This window comes from Mastigoproctus giganteus, chromosome 3 (genome assembly GCF_048544385.1).
Source record: "Mastigoproctus giganteus isolate SK-2022 chromosome 3, ASM4854438v1, whole genome shotgun sequence".
Classification (NCBI taxonomy): Eukaryota; Metazoa; Arthropoda; class Arachnida; order Uropygi; family Thelyphonidae; genus Mastigoproctus; species Mastigoproctus giganteus.
This window is the reverse complement of record NC_143577.1, coordinates 251,229,159-251,248,754: the sequence shown is the minus strand read 5'-3', so window position 1 is coordinate 251,248,754 and position 19,596 is coordinate 251,229,159. Positions and strand designations below refer to the sequence as shown.

General features: G+C 35.8%; 1 protein-coding gene across 1 annotated transcript in view; it reads left to right on the top strand.

The window, feature by feature from the left end:
• The window catches only part of clu (clustered mitochondria protein homolog), a 292,499-nt gene that overhangs the window by 38,426 nt on the left and 234,477 nt on the right, over positions 1–19,596 (top strand). Inside the window, exons 4-8 of the mRNA XM_090370384.1 lie at positions 315–427; positions 6,270–6,339; positions 8,607–8,691; positions 9,089–9,167; positions 13,462–13,612. Of these exons, the coding sequence (XP_090226510.1) occupies positions 315–427; positions 6,270–6,339; positions 8,607–8,691; positions 9,089–9,167; positions 13,462–13,612 (498 nt within the window). The remainder of the gene's footprint in view (positions 1–314; positions 428–6,269; positions 6,340–8,606; positions 8,692–9,088; positions 9,168–13,461; positions 13,613–19,596) is intronic.

Here is a 19,596-nt window from a genome sequence, read left to right as displayed (position 1 = left end):
GCATTATTAACATTGCCAACAGTGTTATACAATTTTTCTCTTCAAATCTTCACCTTTAATAATGGAAATTTTTATTTAAAAAAGCACTTATATTTAGAATGATTTTGTAAGGCTTTTTCTTTAGAATATATCTGCTTCTAAGGAGAAGCTTTATGATATGAAAAGTGTGGCTTTCTCACTCTAGAAAATCTGGTCACTTTTCATTTGGCCCTTAATTCAGAAGCTTTATTCCCCCCCTTCAAACCTTGTCTTCAGAATTTATTTTGAAATATTCTAGTTTTCGTGTTTTATTCTCAATCATTCTCTTTATCTAGAGAAAAAGAAAACTCGTCCAGATTCTGTTGATTGTACTCCGCCTGATTACATTTTACCCGGATCTCGTGAACGTCCTCTCTCTCCACTTCAGCCACAAGCAAAAGAACAAAAGGTGATCATTAATGACTTTGATCTGTTACTTAGGTTATTTTTAATTAATTTGAATGAAAAAAATTTGAATAGTTTTAATTCTGCATGAGCAAACTATATGCCGGTGAGAATATTCATATTGGTGAATGCTTCGTTTTTTGTTTGCATTTTTAACAAATGCAAACAAATTTTTATTTGCCCTTTACAATTGTTATATTATCTGTTATACAATTAGGTCATTTTAAATATTAACTTATTTTATATTGCATAATTTCTAATTTAAAATAAATTTTAAAGTGATAAAAAACAAAGTGCTTAAAAATGTAATTAGCAGTTGACTTTAATGTATTATCTTAATTTTCAGTTCTTTTTATTTTTTATTTATTTATTTATTTTTAAATTCTGAATTTTTTGGTCCACAGGTGTAATCCTTGATCTATTAACTGAAACTGCAGCTGATGATGGAATAAGGTTGTGGGCAATTATCAATAATCAAAGTGTCTCTTTTAAAATTTCCATAGGTTAAAAAAAAAAAAAAAAAAAATTTTTTTTTTCACCCAGAGATGGAGAAGAGGATTTCCTATACAAAGGCAATTTTTTAAATTAACAAAATTGCAGGTGATGTCATTGTTACTGTGATTCCGTTCTCAAGACAAGTTACAGGTTGTAAATTTCGCAGACCAGATGTGTCTTTTTTTTCTTTATCCACAAAAATGCAATCTGATGTCAGCAGAAAAATATAGGAGTGGGGGGGGGGGGGGATCAACTTGTGTGATTTGCAATATACACCCGAAAAACATCACAGCTTAAAAGATTTTCTAATAATTACCAGGAAGGTGATTTCTGAGTTCCATTCCTGTTGCTGCCAAAAGGGAGAATTAAATTAGCATTAGCATTAGTTGATGCATATAATGCAAGAAAGCAAGCTTATACAGCATCGCCAAAAAAAAAATTCCCATTTCACCCATCTGGTCACTCCAAATGTTTGTGTAGTTTAGCCTTCAATTTTTTTAGGCAATCAACTACCCACTGGCTAAAACCAAACTTCCACACAACTGTCTTTCCTCAATTTCAATCTATGCTCCCTCAGGTTCTTAATCTGAGCAAGAGGAAGAAATCCCATCATTGAGCCTGCTCAAATCATTCAAGACCTTATACACCTCAATCAGATCACCTCGCAGGTGCCTAGTCTCCAAACACTGTTACCAAGAAAGGCTTAAGCGCTGCAATTCACAGAACTTAAGCCTTTCTTGGTAACAGCAACCCTTTGTTCCATTCACCAATCTTATTGCCCTTCTGTACTCATTCCAGGAGCAGCTCTCCACCCTTCCTAAAATGAGGCCTCTATACACTACTCAAATTGTGCAATGTGTCTGCTGTTTTTAGATTTTTAAATCAATAAATATTTTTGCTCGTATATAAAATTTACATTTTTCTTTTATATATTTGTTATACCTTTGGACATAGTGACCTAACTAATTAGGTCACTGAAAGTTTAAACTTTTTTATAAATGACATGGTCTTGGCGCATTATAGCCTTAGTAGCTAATGCGCCAATAAAACCAAAACAAAACCAAAACTCAAATTGTGCCCTGGGCATTGCCTTATACAAGGGGATAATCACCTCCTTATCGCTGCTAGCCAAATTCCTATATATCATTGACACGGCTCCATGACCTGCTCTGGCAGCCCATGTGCACTGCTCAGAGAACTTCATATCTGACTGTACAATCACCTAAGATCTTTTTCATCTCCGTTTCACTGTGTAGTACTACATTTCCATGTAATACTACACAGTATGTATTACACTCTTGGTTTACTGCTACTCATATGCAGTACTTTGCATTTGTCAATTGCAGAGCTTAAGTTTTTCTTGGTAACAATGTTTGGAATAGGCACCTGTGAGGTGATCTGATCGAGGTGTATAAGGCCTTGAATGGTTTGAGCAGGCTCAATGCTAATGGGATTCTTCTACTTGCTCAGATTAAGAACCCGGGGGGCATAGATTCAAATTGAGGAAAGGCAGTTAAAGAACAGATGTGGGGAAGTTTGTCTTTAGCAGGCAAATAGTTGATTGCTGGAACAGCCATCTGTTGTTGTGGAAGTTGATAGCTTAGATAAATTTAACGCCGAACTACACAGACACTTGGAGTGACTGGATGGGATCTTTTTTTTTTTTTGTCACTTGTCAGCCCATTTGCCTAACACCAAAACCTGGGAGACTCCACTAATAACATTAGTCCATATTGAGCAGTGTGCATTTATTACCACTCTGCAGAGTAAGAGAGTGGTAATAATTGAGCAGTGTCCCACTCAACCATCCTTTTGTTCTTAATGCCATACCACTCAAATTTATACAGCAGTCTTCCATCTGCAACAGTATCAAAAGCAAATCCAAGCATATGATATCAAAATAATTTTTTGCATCCAATTCCTTTGTAACCACGGGCCGCCTCCGTAGCCAGGTGGGAAGGAGCAGCAGTGCATAGCACACGCTTCTTGATTAGACTGGGGTTCGAGCCCATCATCACCAAATACGGAGGATGCGGAAAGGTCAGGGAATGACCACCGCATATTCCCGGAGAAATGTGGCCTTAGTTGATAATGCTCCTAAAAACCAAATAACAAACAAACAAACTTTGTAACCACCTCACAATATCCAATCAAATTTGTCACACAAGACCTTCCCTTAACACACCTATGCTGTGTGTGAACTATTACTGCAGTCTTGTCTAGGTGATCCTGCAACGATTATTTAACCAGTGACTATATTCCCTGGAATAGAAGCTAAACTAACAAATCTATAATTATTTGTCATCCTTTGAACTCTCTTTTTGAACTGGGGACACATTTTGCACATCTCCAATCCATGGGGACCTCTCTTGAATCTAAGGATGCTCTGATGATTAGGGCTGGGGTTTGCTTACTTTCCTCAGTGCCTCCTTCAATGTAACTGGATAAATTCCATCCACCCCTGGTGTCTTTTTTTTATATTTAACTTCAATTTCTACTACACTTTGCTCTCCATTATTACAAAATCATTTAGCTCCCTGTTAGTGTAGTATACTTCTGTCCTGCTCTTCCTTAAAGAATTTCTCATGTATGAATGTAGATGCAAAATACTCATTCAGTTTGTGAGCTATCTGAGCAGGATCATCAACAGTTGAGCGAGCCATCAATATCAAGTACACCAATCTGATTCTTCCCCTTCCTTCCACAGTTTAGATAAGTAAAGAAGTCTTTGTTGTTTTTCTCTGCATCCTTTGCCAAAGATTTCTCATAATCAGACTTTGTTTGCCTAACCTACTTTGTGACTTACTTACAGACTAGCTTATTTCTGCCATAGGCTTCTGTGTCACCTGATAATTTAATGCATCCCATGAATTTTTCTTCTCTGCCACGAGCTCATTAATTTATCTGACATCCATTTAGGTCTAAATGTTGAGCAGTATTTCTTTGTTGGTGTGAAAAGCCTAGCAGCCTCCAAGATTAAGTCCCTGAAGGCTTCCCAGTAGAATTTGCTGTTTTTAACATCATCAGTTCAGTCCACTATATAGAATTTAAAAACTGAGACCACTGTAGTCACCTTTATGAAAGCAAAAACTCTTCCCATCAAGGGTAAACCTTGATGGTAGTTACATTTTTAAGTAAATCCCACATCAGTAAACTGATCACTGTTACCCAGTGGTTCCTTTATCTTCAAATTCTTAATGCATGATTAATCACTGCTGATAATCAGATCCTGAGTATTCCTCCCTCAGATTACCCCTTGAACATATTGCTGTAGAAAACAATCCTCCAATAAATCCACAGAAGTCTTGCTGGCGAGTGAGGGACCAATCCACAAGTTCCAGTATGTGTAAAGTTAATCCCCCATTACAAGATATTCTGATTTACTGGCCCACTATTTCTCTGCAAAATTGTTCATTGTACTCATCGGATTCGTTAGGCCTATAACACACTCCTACTCATTTTCCTTTTCCCAGTGCTTATGTCACAACAAACTGATTCAGCATTGCACTTCACCAATTTCAATCAGATGCACTTCCTTAGATTGTGTTTCTTAACAGTAAAATCCTTCCTACCTTGTCTATCCTTTCTGTACACATTGTACTACCCAAATTCTATTTCTGCATTGCTTATATATGTGTGACATCATGTCTCTGATATCCTACTAGTATCTGCCGTTGATGTCTTGATCAGCACTTCAAATTCATCAAATTTATTTACTATACTCCTAGCATTGGTGTACTTGCATGTGTTCTTACTCTTAGTTACCCTAACACAGCTCTGGTATTTATTGTTCCATACTGACTCCCAGCAGTTCTTGAAATCCTCAGCAACTTGCTCTCTTGGTTGTTGCTCATTCCAATAGAAGCAGTGCAAGAATCACTTTTGCCCCTGTCTGTGGCTACTGTTGATCTTTTAATCTATGAATGCTCCTAAGCTAGCAGTTTTCCGACCCACCTAGCATTGCCTCGATAGCTTCAGCAGGTATTCTTGCACCCATTCTATTTAAGTGTATCCAATCCCTGTAGAAGCAGTCTCTCCTGTTAACAAGCACGGACCAAGCTGGAAAAAAAATTCTACTCAATGAGCCTTGCACAATCTCTCCAGGCCAAAATTGATTGACAGGGCTCTCATATACTCCCTCCTCTCGTGTCTTCACAGAATTGCAGGCAGGCACTTTCAAATTTAACCCTAACTCATGACTTTTTTCATCATTGACTTCTACTTGTTAAGTAAATCTGCAGATCTCTTGCTCTTCAGGTCATTAGTGCCAATGTGTACACAATATCAACTTTTGTGCCCTTAAAAGAGATGTATCTACTCTACAATGTCATCAAACTTTGCCCCTGGCAGACATACCCTTTCCACCTATCCTTTTTACATAATATTGTATCTTTCCTAATTTTATGTGTCTACCCAGTAGTCCAGAGTTTATAAATATTCAATAAGTTTTACACTATTTAGATAAAGAGTATGTGTTAAAAAATATTGCAAGCAAGTTGCATAGAAAGTATATCTAAACATAGAATAGGGGATGCCCCTGAATCAATTTATTGCAAACTATGGGAATAGGAAGCATAATTTGGTGCTGTTACTGAAAACACAGTTAAATTGTTTTATGATAGCTGGATTTTTAAGAATGACTTCTGTTGTAGTCGGTGAGCAGCATGTAAATGTTTCAGGTGATAGCTGGAATGCTGTTATTTCTTCTTTGGGAATAACCAAATCATCAGTTTCATTTGACAATTTCATAATTTTAGATAGCAGTAGCAAGATTAGAGGCTTGTTTTAACTGATTCAATGAATTTCCCAGATGCTAACAGAAATGGAACAAGAGGATGAAATGGAGGATAGTAACGATGATGTAGAAGCAATTAATGTGCCTACTTGTTAGGATGCTTGGAAGGAAGTAGAAGTACTGCAATTGTAAATTTATTGAAGGCTTACAACTACAATCAATTTATCTGCAATAAATTGCATTAAGGATGTTGTGGAATGGGACTCAAAAATACACAACTTTTTTTTTACTGAACATTTTGAATAAAGCAAATATATGTTTACATTTAAAAATTTCTAATGTATAACGCAGTTCTATAATTATGAAAGTTTTTTTTTAATTTAATTTGTAAAACAATTATCTGTGAAGCCTACTGCAGTTTTTCAGTTTTTATTTTTTAAAATAGAAAAGCAATAAAATTCGTTAAGTCAAATTTTCAATAACTAAGTGTTGTTCATTCTTCAGCTTCAAGTTATTGAGATTTTGATAATTCAATATATTGAACTCTAAATTGATAAGTATTTGATTATTAATTCTATTAATAACCAACTGCTGTAAATAAAACATTTACTTCTAGGGTCCTTTAGCACTTAAAGTCCTTACTACTAGTGGATGGAATCCTCCTCCAGGAACTAGAAAACTACATGGTAAGAATTCTTGGAATATTATATTATAATGGATAGTTGAAGCTCAGGCACTGAAGGTCGAAGAGCTTATCTTTGGTATTATGATTGTGTTTAGTGTAAGACTTTTGTTCAGATTTTACTGAACATAATCTTAGTTTTTTTTTTTTTTTTTGGCATAGTTTCTTTCTGTCTCAATAGGGGGAAAGGTATTGATGGAAGAAATGGCTGGATGAGCCCAACTTAAAAATTTAATTTAATTTTTTAAAATTAAATTAGTCTTTTAAATTTGGTCATTTGGTTTGGGGTGCTTTTTTTTTTTTTTTAGGAGCATTAGCAACTAAGGCCATATTGCTCCGGGAATATGCGGTGGTCATTCCCTGACCTTTCCACATCCTCCGTATTTGGTGGTGACAGGCTCGAACTCCAGTCTAATCAAGAAGAGTGAACTACGCACTGCTGCTCCTTCCCACCTGGCTACGGAGGTGCCAAAATTTGGTCATGGGTTCCTCCACTTACAGCCATAAAAATATATGCTAAGAATATAGTAAATAAATTTGAATTGGAGGTGCTGGTGAAGACATCAAAGGCTGATGTTGTTGGGATATCAGAGACATGGTGTCAAACAGAGATACATAATTGGAATTTGGGGAGTACAATGTGTACGGGAAGGATAGACAGGACAGAAGGGGAGGTGGGGTAATGATGTTCGATAAGAAACAAAATCTAAGGAGGTGCATCCAGTTGACATGGGTGAACAGTGCAGTGTTGAGTCAGTTTGGTGTGACATAAGCACTGGGAAAGCCAAGTTGAGAGTAGGAGTATGTTATGGGCCTAATGGCTTTGAGTACAATGAACAATTGTACAGAGAAATAGTAGGCTAGTAAATCAGATTGTCTTATAATGGGGAATTTTAACCTCCCAGATATAGACTGGAACTTGTAAGTTTGTCACTCGCACACTAGCAAGACTTTTTCAGATTTGTTGGATGATTGTTTTCTGCAACAGCATGTTAGAGAGGCAGCCAGAGGAAGTAATACTCTTGATCTGATAATCAGCAGTGATCATTGTGTTCTGAAGTGGGATTTAAAAGATGTAATTACCATCAGAGGTAAAGGAAGGGTTTTTGCTTCCGGAAAGGTGACTACAGTGGTCTCAGAGATTTTTTTAAATTCTATACAGTGGGACCAACTGCTGATGATACCAAAAGCAAAGGTTTAGGCCTAAATGGATGTCTGATGAACTAGTGAGACTTCTGGCAGAAAAGAAAAATGCATGAGATACATATAAATTAACAGGTGACGTAGAAGCCTATTGTAGATATAAGCTGGTCTGTAATCAAGTAACAAAGGGTGTTAGGCAAGCAAAGGCAGATAATGTGAAATCTTTGGCAAAGAATGCAAAGAAAAACAGTAAAGACTTCTTTACTTATTTGAACTTTAGAAGGAAGGGTATGAATCAGATGTCCACTTGATGTCGATGAACCTGTTCAGGTAGCTGGCAGACTAAATGAGTATTTTGCATCTACATTCACACATAAGGAAGTCTGTAGGAAAGTGGAGGCCAAAAGCTTATCAACCTCTGGCAGGGAGCTAAATGATTTTGTAACAACTGAGAATAAAGTGAAGGAGAAATTGCTGAAATTGAACATAAGAAAGGCACCTGGGGTCAATGGGGTCTATCCAGTTACATTAAAGTAAGCAAACACTTAGCCATAATTATGAAAGCTTCCTTGGACTTGGGGGAGTTCCCCATGGAAATTTTTTAAATTCTTAATGCATAAATTAAGAATTCATGCATTAACAGTATTCCGGATGTGAAAATGTGCAAATGTGTCCCAATTCACAAAGGGGGATCTTAGGGTGACAGGAGTAATTGCAGACCAATTTGCTTAACTCCTGTTCCAGGGAAAATAATGGAGCCACTGGTTAAAGAAGAATTGCAGGATCATCTAGACAAGACAAGACTGCAGTAAAAATTAAGACACAGCATGGGTTTGTTAAAGGAAAGTCCTGTCTGACAAATTTGATTGGATATTATGATGTGGTCACAAAAGAACTGGATGTAAACTAAAGGAACTGGAACTCCATAACTAATACTAATCTTTTGGCAATTAACTTTTCAAAAATGGATAATAAGCAAAAATCCCTTTAACTTTTTTTATACAAAGCAGCAATAAATCTTTCTAATTCTTCATACAACTTAATGTTTGTCTTGTTTGCTTTAGTGTTGAAAATAAATGAATGGATTATAGATTATCTCCATTATTTTGTTTATTTTTTTTTTTTCAGGTGATCTTATGTATTTATATGTGGTTACGTTAGAGGATAAGCGCTTCCATATAACAGCATCCACCCGAGGATTTTATGTTAATCAGTAAGTGTATTAATTTAAAGTTATCGTTTTATAGTAGTGAACAGGCTCTAAAATCTTTAACTTTGGGACATAATACTAATTCTTTAAGAAACCAGTCTGTTCTCTGCTTTGCCAACACTAATCTTGATTAGGAACTTTTATTTCTACCCAAGCAAGTGTTATTTTTTTTTCTGATAATTTTTTGTAAAGCTTCATACTTATCATACTTCATGTAGTATTACTACATGAAGTATGATAAGTGTTAATGCTGGTACTTCACAAACATTGTGCTGTGGCACGTTTAGTATGTCATAAAAACAATTTCAATTTTTCAGTAAAAAAAATTGAAGTAATTTTATGCTTCACTTAAACAGATCTTAAATTATTTTTAATTTGTTACTTTTTTTTTGCTCTCTAGATCTGGTGAAGAAGATTTTAATCCAAAGCCTGCCAATCCTAAGCATGTATATCATTCACTCATAGAACTTTTAGGTCAAGTGAGTAAAAACACTGATAATTTCCATGATCAATTTATATTATTAAAACTTGAGTTGGATAAGTTGTATCTTGTGCTTGAGGACCTCTGCCATGAATGGTAGATCAGTTATCAGTTCTGCTGTTGGCCTGCCTATACATGATTCGTTCTATCTTGGATAATCAGAATTTCGTTACTCAAATATCAGATGTTATTGCTTATCATCATCCTTATTTAAGAGAGATGCATGGTTTTGGAGACCAATTGATCAACAAATTTTTTATATACCTCAATGCAAAAACCATGAAAAACTAACAGTAGTCTTGATGATAATAGTGCAAACCTATGCAGTGAAAAATATTGCCCAGGGAAGGTTTGTCTGATTTTATTGCATGCAGGAAACAAAGAAGGATTCAGACCAAATGCAGAATTGTTGTTAGTCTTTAGTTATGGATAAGGCTTAATCCATGGTACTCTGCAAGAAAAATAACCTTACAATGGTATGGAGAAAGCAGAAATAATTAATTGGCATATATACTGTGATAAAACTAACCTGACCACATTTGCATAAGTAAAATTTATATAATACTACAATACAATGAAACAACATAAAAACAGGGGGGGGGACCAAATCATTGACAGTATTATTGAAGTTAATGGATATAACATTTTACTCCTGCTTTACCAAATCAAGTTAATACAGTTGAGTTAATTGGTTCGAGATAAATGAAAAAAGTAAGGTGGAAAAATTCTTTCAAACTTTATGTTGAAAAACGTAAACAGGATCAGCTATACAAAGTGTCATAAAAAAAATGGAAAAATGTATTCAGCATGTAATTAAATTGGAAAATTTTATTGAAACTGACTGCCTATAGAAGAGTTGAACCACTTGTAAACTCTACAAAAAATTGCAGTAATTCTGACTGAAATTGGAAATTTTTGTCTCTGTAGTTTGAACTCCAATAAAAATTCTTTTAAGGACAATTGATATCTAAAAAAAACCTATTAATTTTAACATCATAAATTCCCTTTAGTAGTATTTCTATTTAAAGGGTAATTATCCCTTTCACAAATGAGTTCTCTGAACTTATATGGGTGCCGGGCAGCAAATTTCCAGTAGCAATTTGTTCAGTGTCCATTCACTAATCTTGTTGCTCTTCTCTGTACTTGTTCTAACAGCTCTACATCCTTCTTAAAATGAGGCCTACAGACCTGTATACAGTACTGAGGCCTGACCATTGCCTTATATAAGGGGATAATCATCTCCTTTTTACTGCTAGAAAAATTCCTGTATATCATTGACAAGATACTATGAGCTACTCTTGCAGACCATCTGCACTGCTCAGAAAACTTCATATCTGCCTGCACAATTACCCCGGGTCCTTCTCGTTCTCTACCACTGTCAGTGTAATACCACAGAGTTGAAATGTTACACTGGGGTTACTGCTTTCCATATGCAGTACTTTGCATGATATCGGTTCAACTCTCCCTCTCCCTGAACCCATGTACTCCAGGCTAAATTGCGCAAGAATGGCTTATTAGATCACTACATTGCTACTTTTTCGTAGATGTCATTACCTCTGTGCATATTTCTCTATGCAAAACCTGCCAAAATAAAGTGTTCCACAGTCTATTTGATTATTAATTGATGCCAGTACAGTATATTAACTGAAAAAAAAAAAAAAATCTTAAAAATTAGAATAAAACAAAAGTGGTATATGCTACAAATATGCAAAACTTATTTATTTATTATTATTTTTTTAATTATTAATTATGATTTTTCATGGAACACTTGTCCACATCTCACGAAACACTAATTTTCTGCTGAACACAGTTTGGCAAATGTTGCTTTATACAATAGACTAGGGTTCTGTAAATTGCAATGGCTGGGAACTAGACATTTGCATGTTGATCTAATTGAAGTGTATAAGGCTTTAAAATTTGATGTATCATTACTCTTTCTCAGATAGCACACACAAAGGAACAAATTTAAATTGAAAAAAAGGATGATTGTAGAATAGATGAGCAGAAATTTGACTTCATCTAAACTTCTGTCAATCTATACTCCCACCTCCTGTTAAGACTTGATGGCCTCTATTGCATCCTCAGCTAAAGATAAAGCTGACTTATTAGCATTATGCTTTTCTTCTAAGTCTTGTATTGATGATCTTTGTAAACTATCTCCTAACACAGCTAGGCACTTTACTCAGTGCCTCCTGCAGTTTTCCATCAGAAGAAATGCCAGAAGAATTCTGAACAGCCTTGATGCCAAGGAGTTCCAGTGTTGGAAATTTGCTCATATCCATCAAGTTCTTAAAACCTGTAACAGATCATTCCCATCCAATTATTGCCTTATTGCAATTACCTCTAGTCTTTCCAAGGTAAGGGAGAAATCCAAATGTCATCTTAAACTATCTCAACCTTCCATTTGCACAGTGATTGTCAATATAGATTCTGCCAATGTCAATCCACTCAAGGTATATTATATTATATTATTCATCTCTGAACAAATTTGATGAAAAGCATTTGCCCTTGACATTTCTAAGGCTTTTAGTCATGTTTGGCATAAGTCTTTTGAACAAGCTTCCATCTTCTGGATTGCTGACTTTTTTTTGCAATTGAGTATCCAGTTCTCTCTCTCTCTCTCTCTCTCTCTCTCTCGATGCTCACTGCAAATGATAGTACAGGACTGTCCTTTAATTTCTACACTAATGTTAGTAGTCTCTAAAGTTCAGTATCTCATTCTTCTCTTTTCTTCTTGTATATTACTGACCTATTACTGGCTGAAAGTCCTATCCATATTTTTGCTGATGATAATACACTGCACTCCATCTTCCAATTCCAGTTTCCTGCATAAACAACTCCAACTTCTCGAATAACTTCACTAAGTCCTTAAATGCCAATCTCCTTTAATTCTTCAGTGGGGCAAAGAAAACTTAGTTAACTGTAATCCCTGTAAAATTTAGTCTTTTTTTTTTTTTGCAAAACAAAAAAAAAAAAAAAAGTAATTACTCAATCTGTACAAATGTGAAATTTTCCCTACAATGGAATATTGTTCCTGCATTTGGGATGGCACTCTAAAAACTCTTTCCTCTAGACTCCATTCAAAAGAGGGCATTCAGGTTAATTAATGACCCATCTCTTTCTCCACTCTTGTTTCATTGATGTTCAATTTCTGCTTCCTGCCTTTTCTGTAAATACTTCTTTTGGCACTGTTTTTCTGAATTTGGTATTTGTAATTTCCCCACTCTTCTAAGTCAGTCCAAATATGTGCTACCGCTGTTCTAAATCCATTCACTGCCCAACTCCAAACCCACAGAATCAACTTTTTTTTTTTTTTTCCTTTCTCATTTATTTCTGGAACAGATTGTTTTGGGAAGTTAATGTGAAGGAAGATTTTCTTCACATGTAACTTCCTGTTCTAAAATTTAAAATGTCTGTTGAATCACTCAGAAATATGTTAATCTGACAAATGTTTAAAATTTGTAGAAATATCTATACAAGGAATATTTATGTAAAATTTTTATAATATTACATAATAAATTATCTTTCTACTTGGTGTCCCAAGTCTGCTGTCATAGCTATTCATCTAATTTTTAAATAGTTACATGATTTTCTGAAAATCGGTTTACTGTATATTGAATGATAAATTTTACAGAAAATGGAAGATTATCAAAAATCTAATTAGAAATTGTCCATCGGAATTTTGAGGCCATCTACCCTTTTCACAAACTGAGATAACATTTTAAAACATCCTTATTTTATTTTTTTACCACATTAAAATTATGTGTGTGCTAAGTTACTTCTCTTGCTATAATTCCTCAATTTTAAGAAATTAGATTTTGTTAAAAAAAAAAAAACACACACACACACACACCTATATTTTTAGATTCTTATTCATAATTGAGAATCATCTGAACTTTTAATTGGTAACAGTTCAAATAATCCCTTTATCATATGAAAACTACAATATGGATGATTGTGAGAATATTGTGATATTTGAATCTAATAAACTTATTTTCCAAAGAAGAGAAAATTATAAAATGCTATGTGATCTGTTTTGCCCCTGTTGCAATTAGGTCTTGTTTCTACATCAGTAGAGATATGACCATTGCCTTAAATTCTATACAGATTAATGAAAATAATCAAAAAAAACAATTGGTTAAAAAATTGTAGAAATGCCAAAACTTAAACCTAGTCATTTTTCAAAAATTTATTTGTTATTTTTTTTTATTAAAGCTATGATGTCAAATAAGCCTTGCTTTCCTGCATTGTTTAAATATTAATTGAAAATATTACCCATTTTGCTTTCTTAGATTAGCCCATCATTTAAACGTAATTTTGCCAATATTCAGAAGAAACGAACTCAGCGCAACCCTTTTGAGCGGGTAGCAACTCCGTATCAGGTATATATGTGGACAGCGCCTAGCTTTGATCACACTGTAGATTCCATTAGAGCAGAAGATGGTAAATTTTCAGTTTTAATATATAGTTTATATATTATTTAATGTAGCTAATGAATTTGTAATTTCGCTATGCCAATTTTTACAGCAATATAGTGTTCTCATAGGACATAAAATGAGCTAAATAAAATATAAAAAATGGTGCATTTATTTGTGTTTTAATAAAATTTGGAGCCCATGGCTCCAATTGTGATAATGCTCCCTTATATTACAATTTATTTATTTATTTGGGAAATCTAGAGCAACAGAATTGTTCCTAGCCAGAGTTCTAGGTAGCTAGTCACAGACTTCCTGGAAATCAGCAGTTAAGGAATTATTTTTATTAGCCATATGGTGCAAGGAAGCCTAGTGCTCATGCTGCACCAGCCAAAAAAAAAAAAATTCTGAATTACCTGAGAGAGAGAGAGAGAGAATCACCAAGAAAGTGAAGAATAATGATATCCAGCTCAGGACCCTGGGTGTGCCACAAGCCCATATTCACCAGATGTGAGCCCCGGGGGTTCAAGATAAACTGCTTCAAATTCTTGAATATCAAGAATTTGAAGCTGCTTATGCAGAGCAAGGTTTCTCAAACTGGAAGGTGGAATACTGTGTTCTATCATCAGAAAAAGTATGGATAAGATTGCCAATCAATGGAAGAAGGTCATTAATATACAAGGGTGGTTCAATAAAGAATTGCCCTGACCTAACTGCAGAGGTGCTAGCCTGTTGATTCTTGCCACAGGTTTTAGTCCTTCCCTACACAGCCACTGTGCAGATTTACACATTTTTCCCATCAGTGGATGAGGCTATGCTTACTGTTTTTGTGAAAGCGGTGAAGCTGATCTTTGAACCATGACTCTGTTGCAGAAACGAGTGTCTTGTCTTCAGGGAAATGGGTCACCCGAAGAAATTATTTGAGTGAAGGAAACAAGCAGTCCGATGGTGCAAGATCGGGTGAGTAGGCTGGATGGGGCAGTATTTCATATTCACAAGTGGCCGTTTGTGTTGTTACAATTTCAGAAATGTGAACTGAGGCATTGTCTTGAAGCATATTTTCACACCTTTGAACACCATGCCATGCCTACATGTTTTGATTTTCTCCCATAATTTTGTGAGTAAGTTGGCTTAATAGGTGCCTGTAATTGTTCTACCTTTTGGCAGGTAGTCAGTCATTATGCCTTTGTCATCCCAAAACATTGTCAGCAAGACCTTTCCTGCTGACACTTGGACCCTTGCCTTCTTTGGGGGTTGGGAACCATGATGTCACCATTCCATGGACTGCTTTTTACTTTCAGGGTCGAAATGGTGTATCCCACTTTCATCCTGAGACGAGAGAGAAATTCTTCCTCATTTTTTGGCACAAGGCTAACAACTCTTCTGATTTCGTTGATCAGCCTTCTGGAAACCAGTCAATAATCAGGGAATCCATCTTGCACTCAACCTCTGTAAATGGAGTTGGTCGTGAAGGACTGTTTCAACAGAGCCCACACTAATCTTCATCTTCCTGAACAGTTCACGCACAGATATCCGGCAATCTTCCATGATTAACAACCCCACTTTTCTGATCATGCTGTCATTAATGGCTGAATGGGGACAACCTGGAATTGGCTCAGATTCTACCAATATCCGACCACACCTAAACTGTTTATGCCAGTGCTTCACAATGCCATAGGATGGGGCTTCAACCTTATATACAGCAGTCATCTTCTCGTGGATTTCTTTAGATTTCCCCTTCAAGAACAGATACCGGATTACAGCTCTGGCTTCAACTTTGTCCATGATGGTACTTTGTTACACGTTCAGCTCTGTAAGAGAAAAACAAATTAAGACATAGGGCTGAAATTTTACACTTTTAGTACAGAGATATGTATGATGCTACACATAAAATATGAATCTGCGATATGTGAGGATTCTTTATTGAACCACCTTCGAGAGAGAGAGAGAGAGAGAGAGAGAGAGAGAGAGAGAGAGAGAAAGAACTGGTTATTTACACAATTACAGAAAGCAGTTGACATTCCATAAGATGGAAGCTTATTTAGAAGACCTTTATGCCAGATATAATCAAAAGCCTTTGAAATGTCAAGAGCAACTGCTCAAGATTCAAACTTTTCCACTGAATTTGTCAATAGAGGGTTAACATAAATCAGTAAAACACGCCAGTAGATTGACATTGACGGAATTCATAATGGCAATCATTGATCAGATGGAAGGTTTCTAGACAGTTTAGCAGTTGGCGGTTAATGGATTTCTCCATTACTTCGGAAAGAATAGAAGTAATTGCAATGAGGTGGGATGGGAGGGATTTGTACCCTTTTTAGGAACTGGCTGGATATGAGCAAATTTCCAAGCAGAAGAAAAACCACTAGTAGAACAAAGTGTAAACTTGGCAACACAGAACAGGAGTAAGCTCAGAAGCACAGGTTTTGAGAACAAGTGGAAAAATACTATCAGGACCTGGAGCTTTCTTGACATTAAGATTGTTCAAAATTGTTTTGATATCCTTTTGACAGAAGACCACAGGGGGTATTGAGTGGAGTGTACTAGGAATAGTAGGATGTGATTTACCAAGCATCAATGCAAGTTAGGAGAAAAGTAGGCTGCATGCAAGTAAACTTAATCTTTAGATGAGGTGATAACAGGACCATCAGGTTTTAAGAGGTGTGAGTACAGTTTGGTAAAAGTTTTTGCCAATGGCTTTAGCAAGAGGCCAGAATGCTCAACTACTGTTTGGATAAGAAGCAAGTTTTCTACTCTTAGCTATTCAAAATATAGTTTTGGACTTATTATTAACTGCTTTATAATTGTTGTGAGCTTTGGTGTAGATGCTAAATGAACCTGGAGGTTTGGATGCAAGCCAATTGTGATAATCAACATCCTTGTCTTGAACAGTCTTAGCACATTTATTGGAAAACCAAAGTTTAGGTAAAGGGTGAGATTTTAAGGTGAAGTGTGGAATAAAGGATTTCATCCCTACAAGAATAATTTCACTGACACGATCTCAGCAAACATTGATATCAGAAGATTTAAAACAGTCATCCAACCAAGGAAAAAAACAAACCTTGCAAGTAATCCCACTTGGCATTCTTGTAATGCCAAATAATAAGAGGCTGTAAATGGCCAAGGGAGAAAGGATCCATTGGAGAAGAGACCATCACTAAGTTTTAATCTGAGGTGCCCAGAGTACCACTCACCTCAACCATATACAGTAGACTACCAAACTAACGGCACCCCAAATAAAATAATGGCACGTTGAGATCGGATGTATACGTACAATGTAGATGTGTTGCAGTGCCAGAAAAAAGAAAATGGCAAGTCACATGATTACTGTACTGATATCATGGATTATACTGCTGTTTTACATTTTGTTTGGCTCCTAAAGTTAATAAACCTCATACAGAGAAGAAAAGAACAACAACATTTAAAGCTAAGCTTAGTGACAAACTTGATATAAATAAATTTTCTGTTTATACTCCGGGACGACCAAACAGTCAGGAGTTCACATGATAGACTGAATACAAGAAACAGCACTGTATTCAGCAGTCACGGGCTTGAACCCCAGTCACTTAAGTCACGTGTACTTATGTACCCGTGTGCTTGACCAATTGGCTACGGTAGCCTAAAAACGAAACTATTTCATTAGGGTTACCCGAAATGTTAATTCATATATTGTATTGTCTGTAAATTGCATGTATTCTCTGCTCAATTTGCCTGTTTTGCTGCATGAAAAACCCCAGTTTCGGGGGGGGGGGGACCTTGCTATTTATGCTTGAGACCCATCAACTCAGCCATGGAGTTAAAAAAAAAAAAAAAAAAAAAAAAAAAGCCTATAAAAGTTCTTTGGTATCGACAGAATTTGAATCTGGGCCTTTTCCACCCAGTGTGAGGAGGACGGTGATGATACCACTGTGCTACTGCACAGATGAAACTTGATATAATAAAGAAAATAGAATGGGGCACAAGCAGAAGTGTATTAATTTAGTATTAGTAATGGCTGCATGGTGCAAGAAAGCCTATGGCTTATGCTGCACCAGCCAAAAAAAAAAAAAAAAAAAAAAATCAGAACAAAACAATGATAAAAACAACAAAAAAAAAATAACTAAATAATAATAAATAAAAAAAAAAAAAAGGAAATTAAACCTATCATCCTATGCGCTTCCCTTACCCTAAAGTACTATCCAGATGACCTTTGAATTTCCCTAAACTGTCTGCCTCTACCACCCATGAAGGCAACTTATTCCAGTAATTTATGTAACTTATTCCAGTAATATCAATGGTAGAATATAACATCGGATCGTCAGCAGGTTGGATTTTTTTTTTTGTGCAGTTAATAAAATTGCATTCTTAATCCCTCTATTTCTTATTTGGTCTCATTATTTCGGCATTACATATATCAAAAATAAAACTTTCTGGATAACGGAGAAATCAAAATAATAGCACTTTGAATCCCCGAAGGTGCCATTTCGAAAGTCTACTGTACTTGGAAGGGTTGTTTGTGAGGAAAACAGTGTTGGCTGTGTGTTTAGGATTGTCAAGTATTTTAGTAAGTGAATGAACAATCTGTGTGAGGTCATTAGTAATTGAAAAATTACTAATGACCTCACATTAGTCCACCCCACTCCAAATTAGCCAATATGGTGCAAGGAAGCTTGAGGCTTATGCTGCACCAACCAAAAAAAAAAAAAAATTTCTGAATTACTGATAGAGAGAGAGAGAGAGAGAGAGAGAATCAGAAGTAGAAGGGAATCGCCAAGAAAGAGAAGAATGATGATATCCAGCTCAGGATCCCGGGTGTGCCCATACTCATCTGATGTGAGCCTGTGGGGTATTTGATGTGGAATTTACATAAGGATATAACTACAATCAAGAGTAAAGGGAACAGGTTTTGCTTTTGTAAAGGTGATTACACTGATCTCGGACAGTTTTTAAATTCTGTATACTGGAACGAACTGGTGTAGTTAACATTAGCAAATTATAAATGAGAAGCATTTAAAGATATAGTTGTGAACATTAAAATTGCCACAGAAAACTAGCTCATTGTTAGGAAAGTTGAACTGGAGAAAGTCAATTTTCAAAGAAAGGAAGTCCAAGGGTTCCAAATGATTAGTGGAGTTGGGAGAACGATAAAGGCAACAAATGAATTTGACAGAATGGGGTGAGAGATTTTAAGCCAGAGAATATTTAAGAGGTTATTCTATATTACTTTTTCTCACAAGGAATATCAGAGCAGATGTGTCAGTTCCATCAATTTAGATTTCAGTGTAGCAAAGTTCAGCTTTTCATATCTGACAGCATGTTTGTGACAGTCTCAAGCACCCAACTATACTAAAGTAGGGAAAAGATAACTTGGTTAATTTTAATCCTTCTAAAACTCGGTCTTGTCTGAGTAACACAGAGAAAAAGAGAAAACCCAGTTTTTAGATGAAGAGGGAGCATCACCTTGACTTCTAATCTCTCCTGGTATAAGCACATCACAAATATTGCTCCCTCTTTATCTAAAAACTGGGTTTTCTCTTTTTCTGTGTTACTTTTCTTCCAAATAGCTACTCACTCTGTGCAAATCTCAAATCTGCCCTACTATGAAATAGTATTCCCACATCTGGGGCAGTGTCACCATGAACTCCCAGGATTCTAGACTCCATTTAAAAAAGGGCAGTTGGGTTAATTAATGACCCATCTCTTACAAAGTCTCTTCATTCTCTGTCTCATAAATGTTCTGTTTCTACTGCATGCTTTTTCTATAGATGCTTTCATGGGCACTGTTCTTCTGAATTGGCTTTTGTAATCCCCCTCCCCTTCCAAACCATTTTGAACAGATGCCACAACCAGTCATACTTTCTGTCCACCCCACTCCAAACTAACAGAACCAACTTTTCTTCATTTATTTCTTCAACTTCCATTTTCTGGAACAATCTCCCTTTTCACATATTTTATGAAAATTGCAATCTACAGAAATTCAATTCTAATGTCAAAAAATATCTGCTTTCATCATCTCAGCCTTCAACTCAT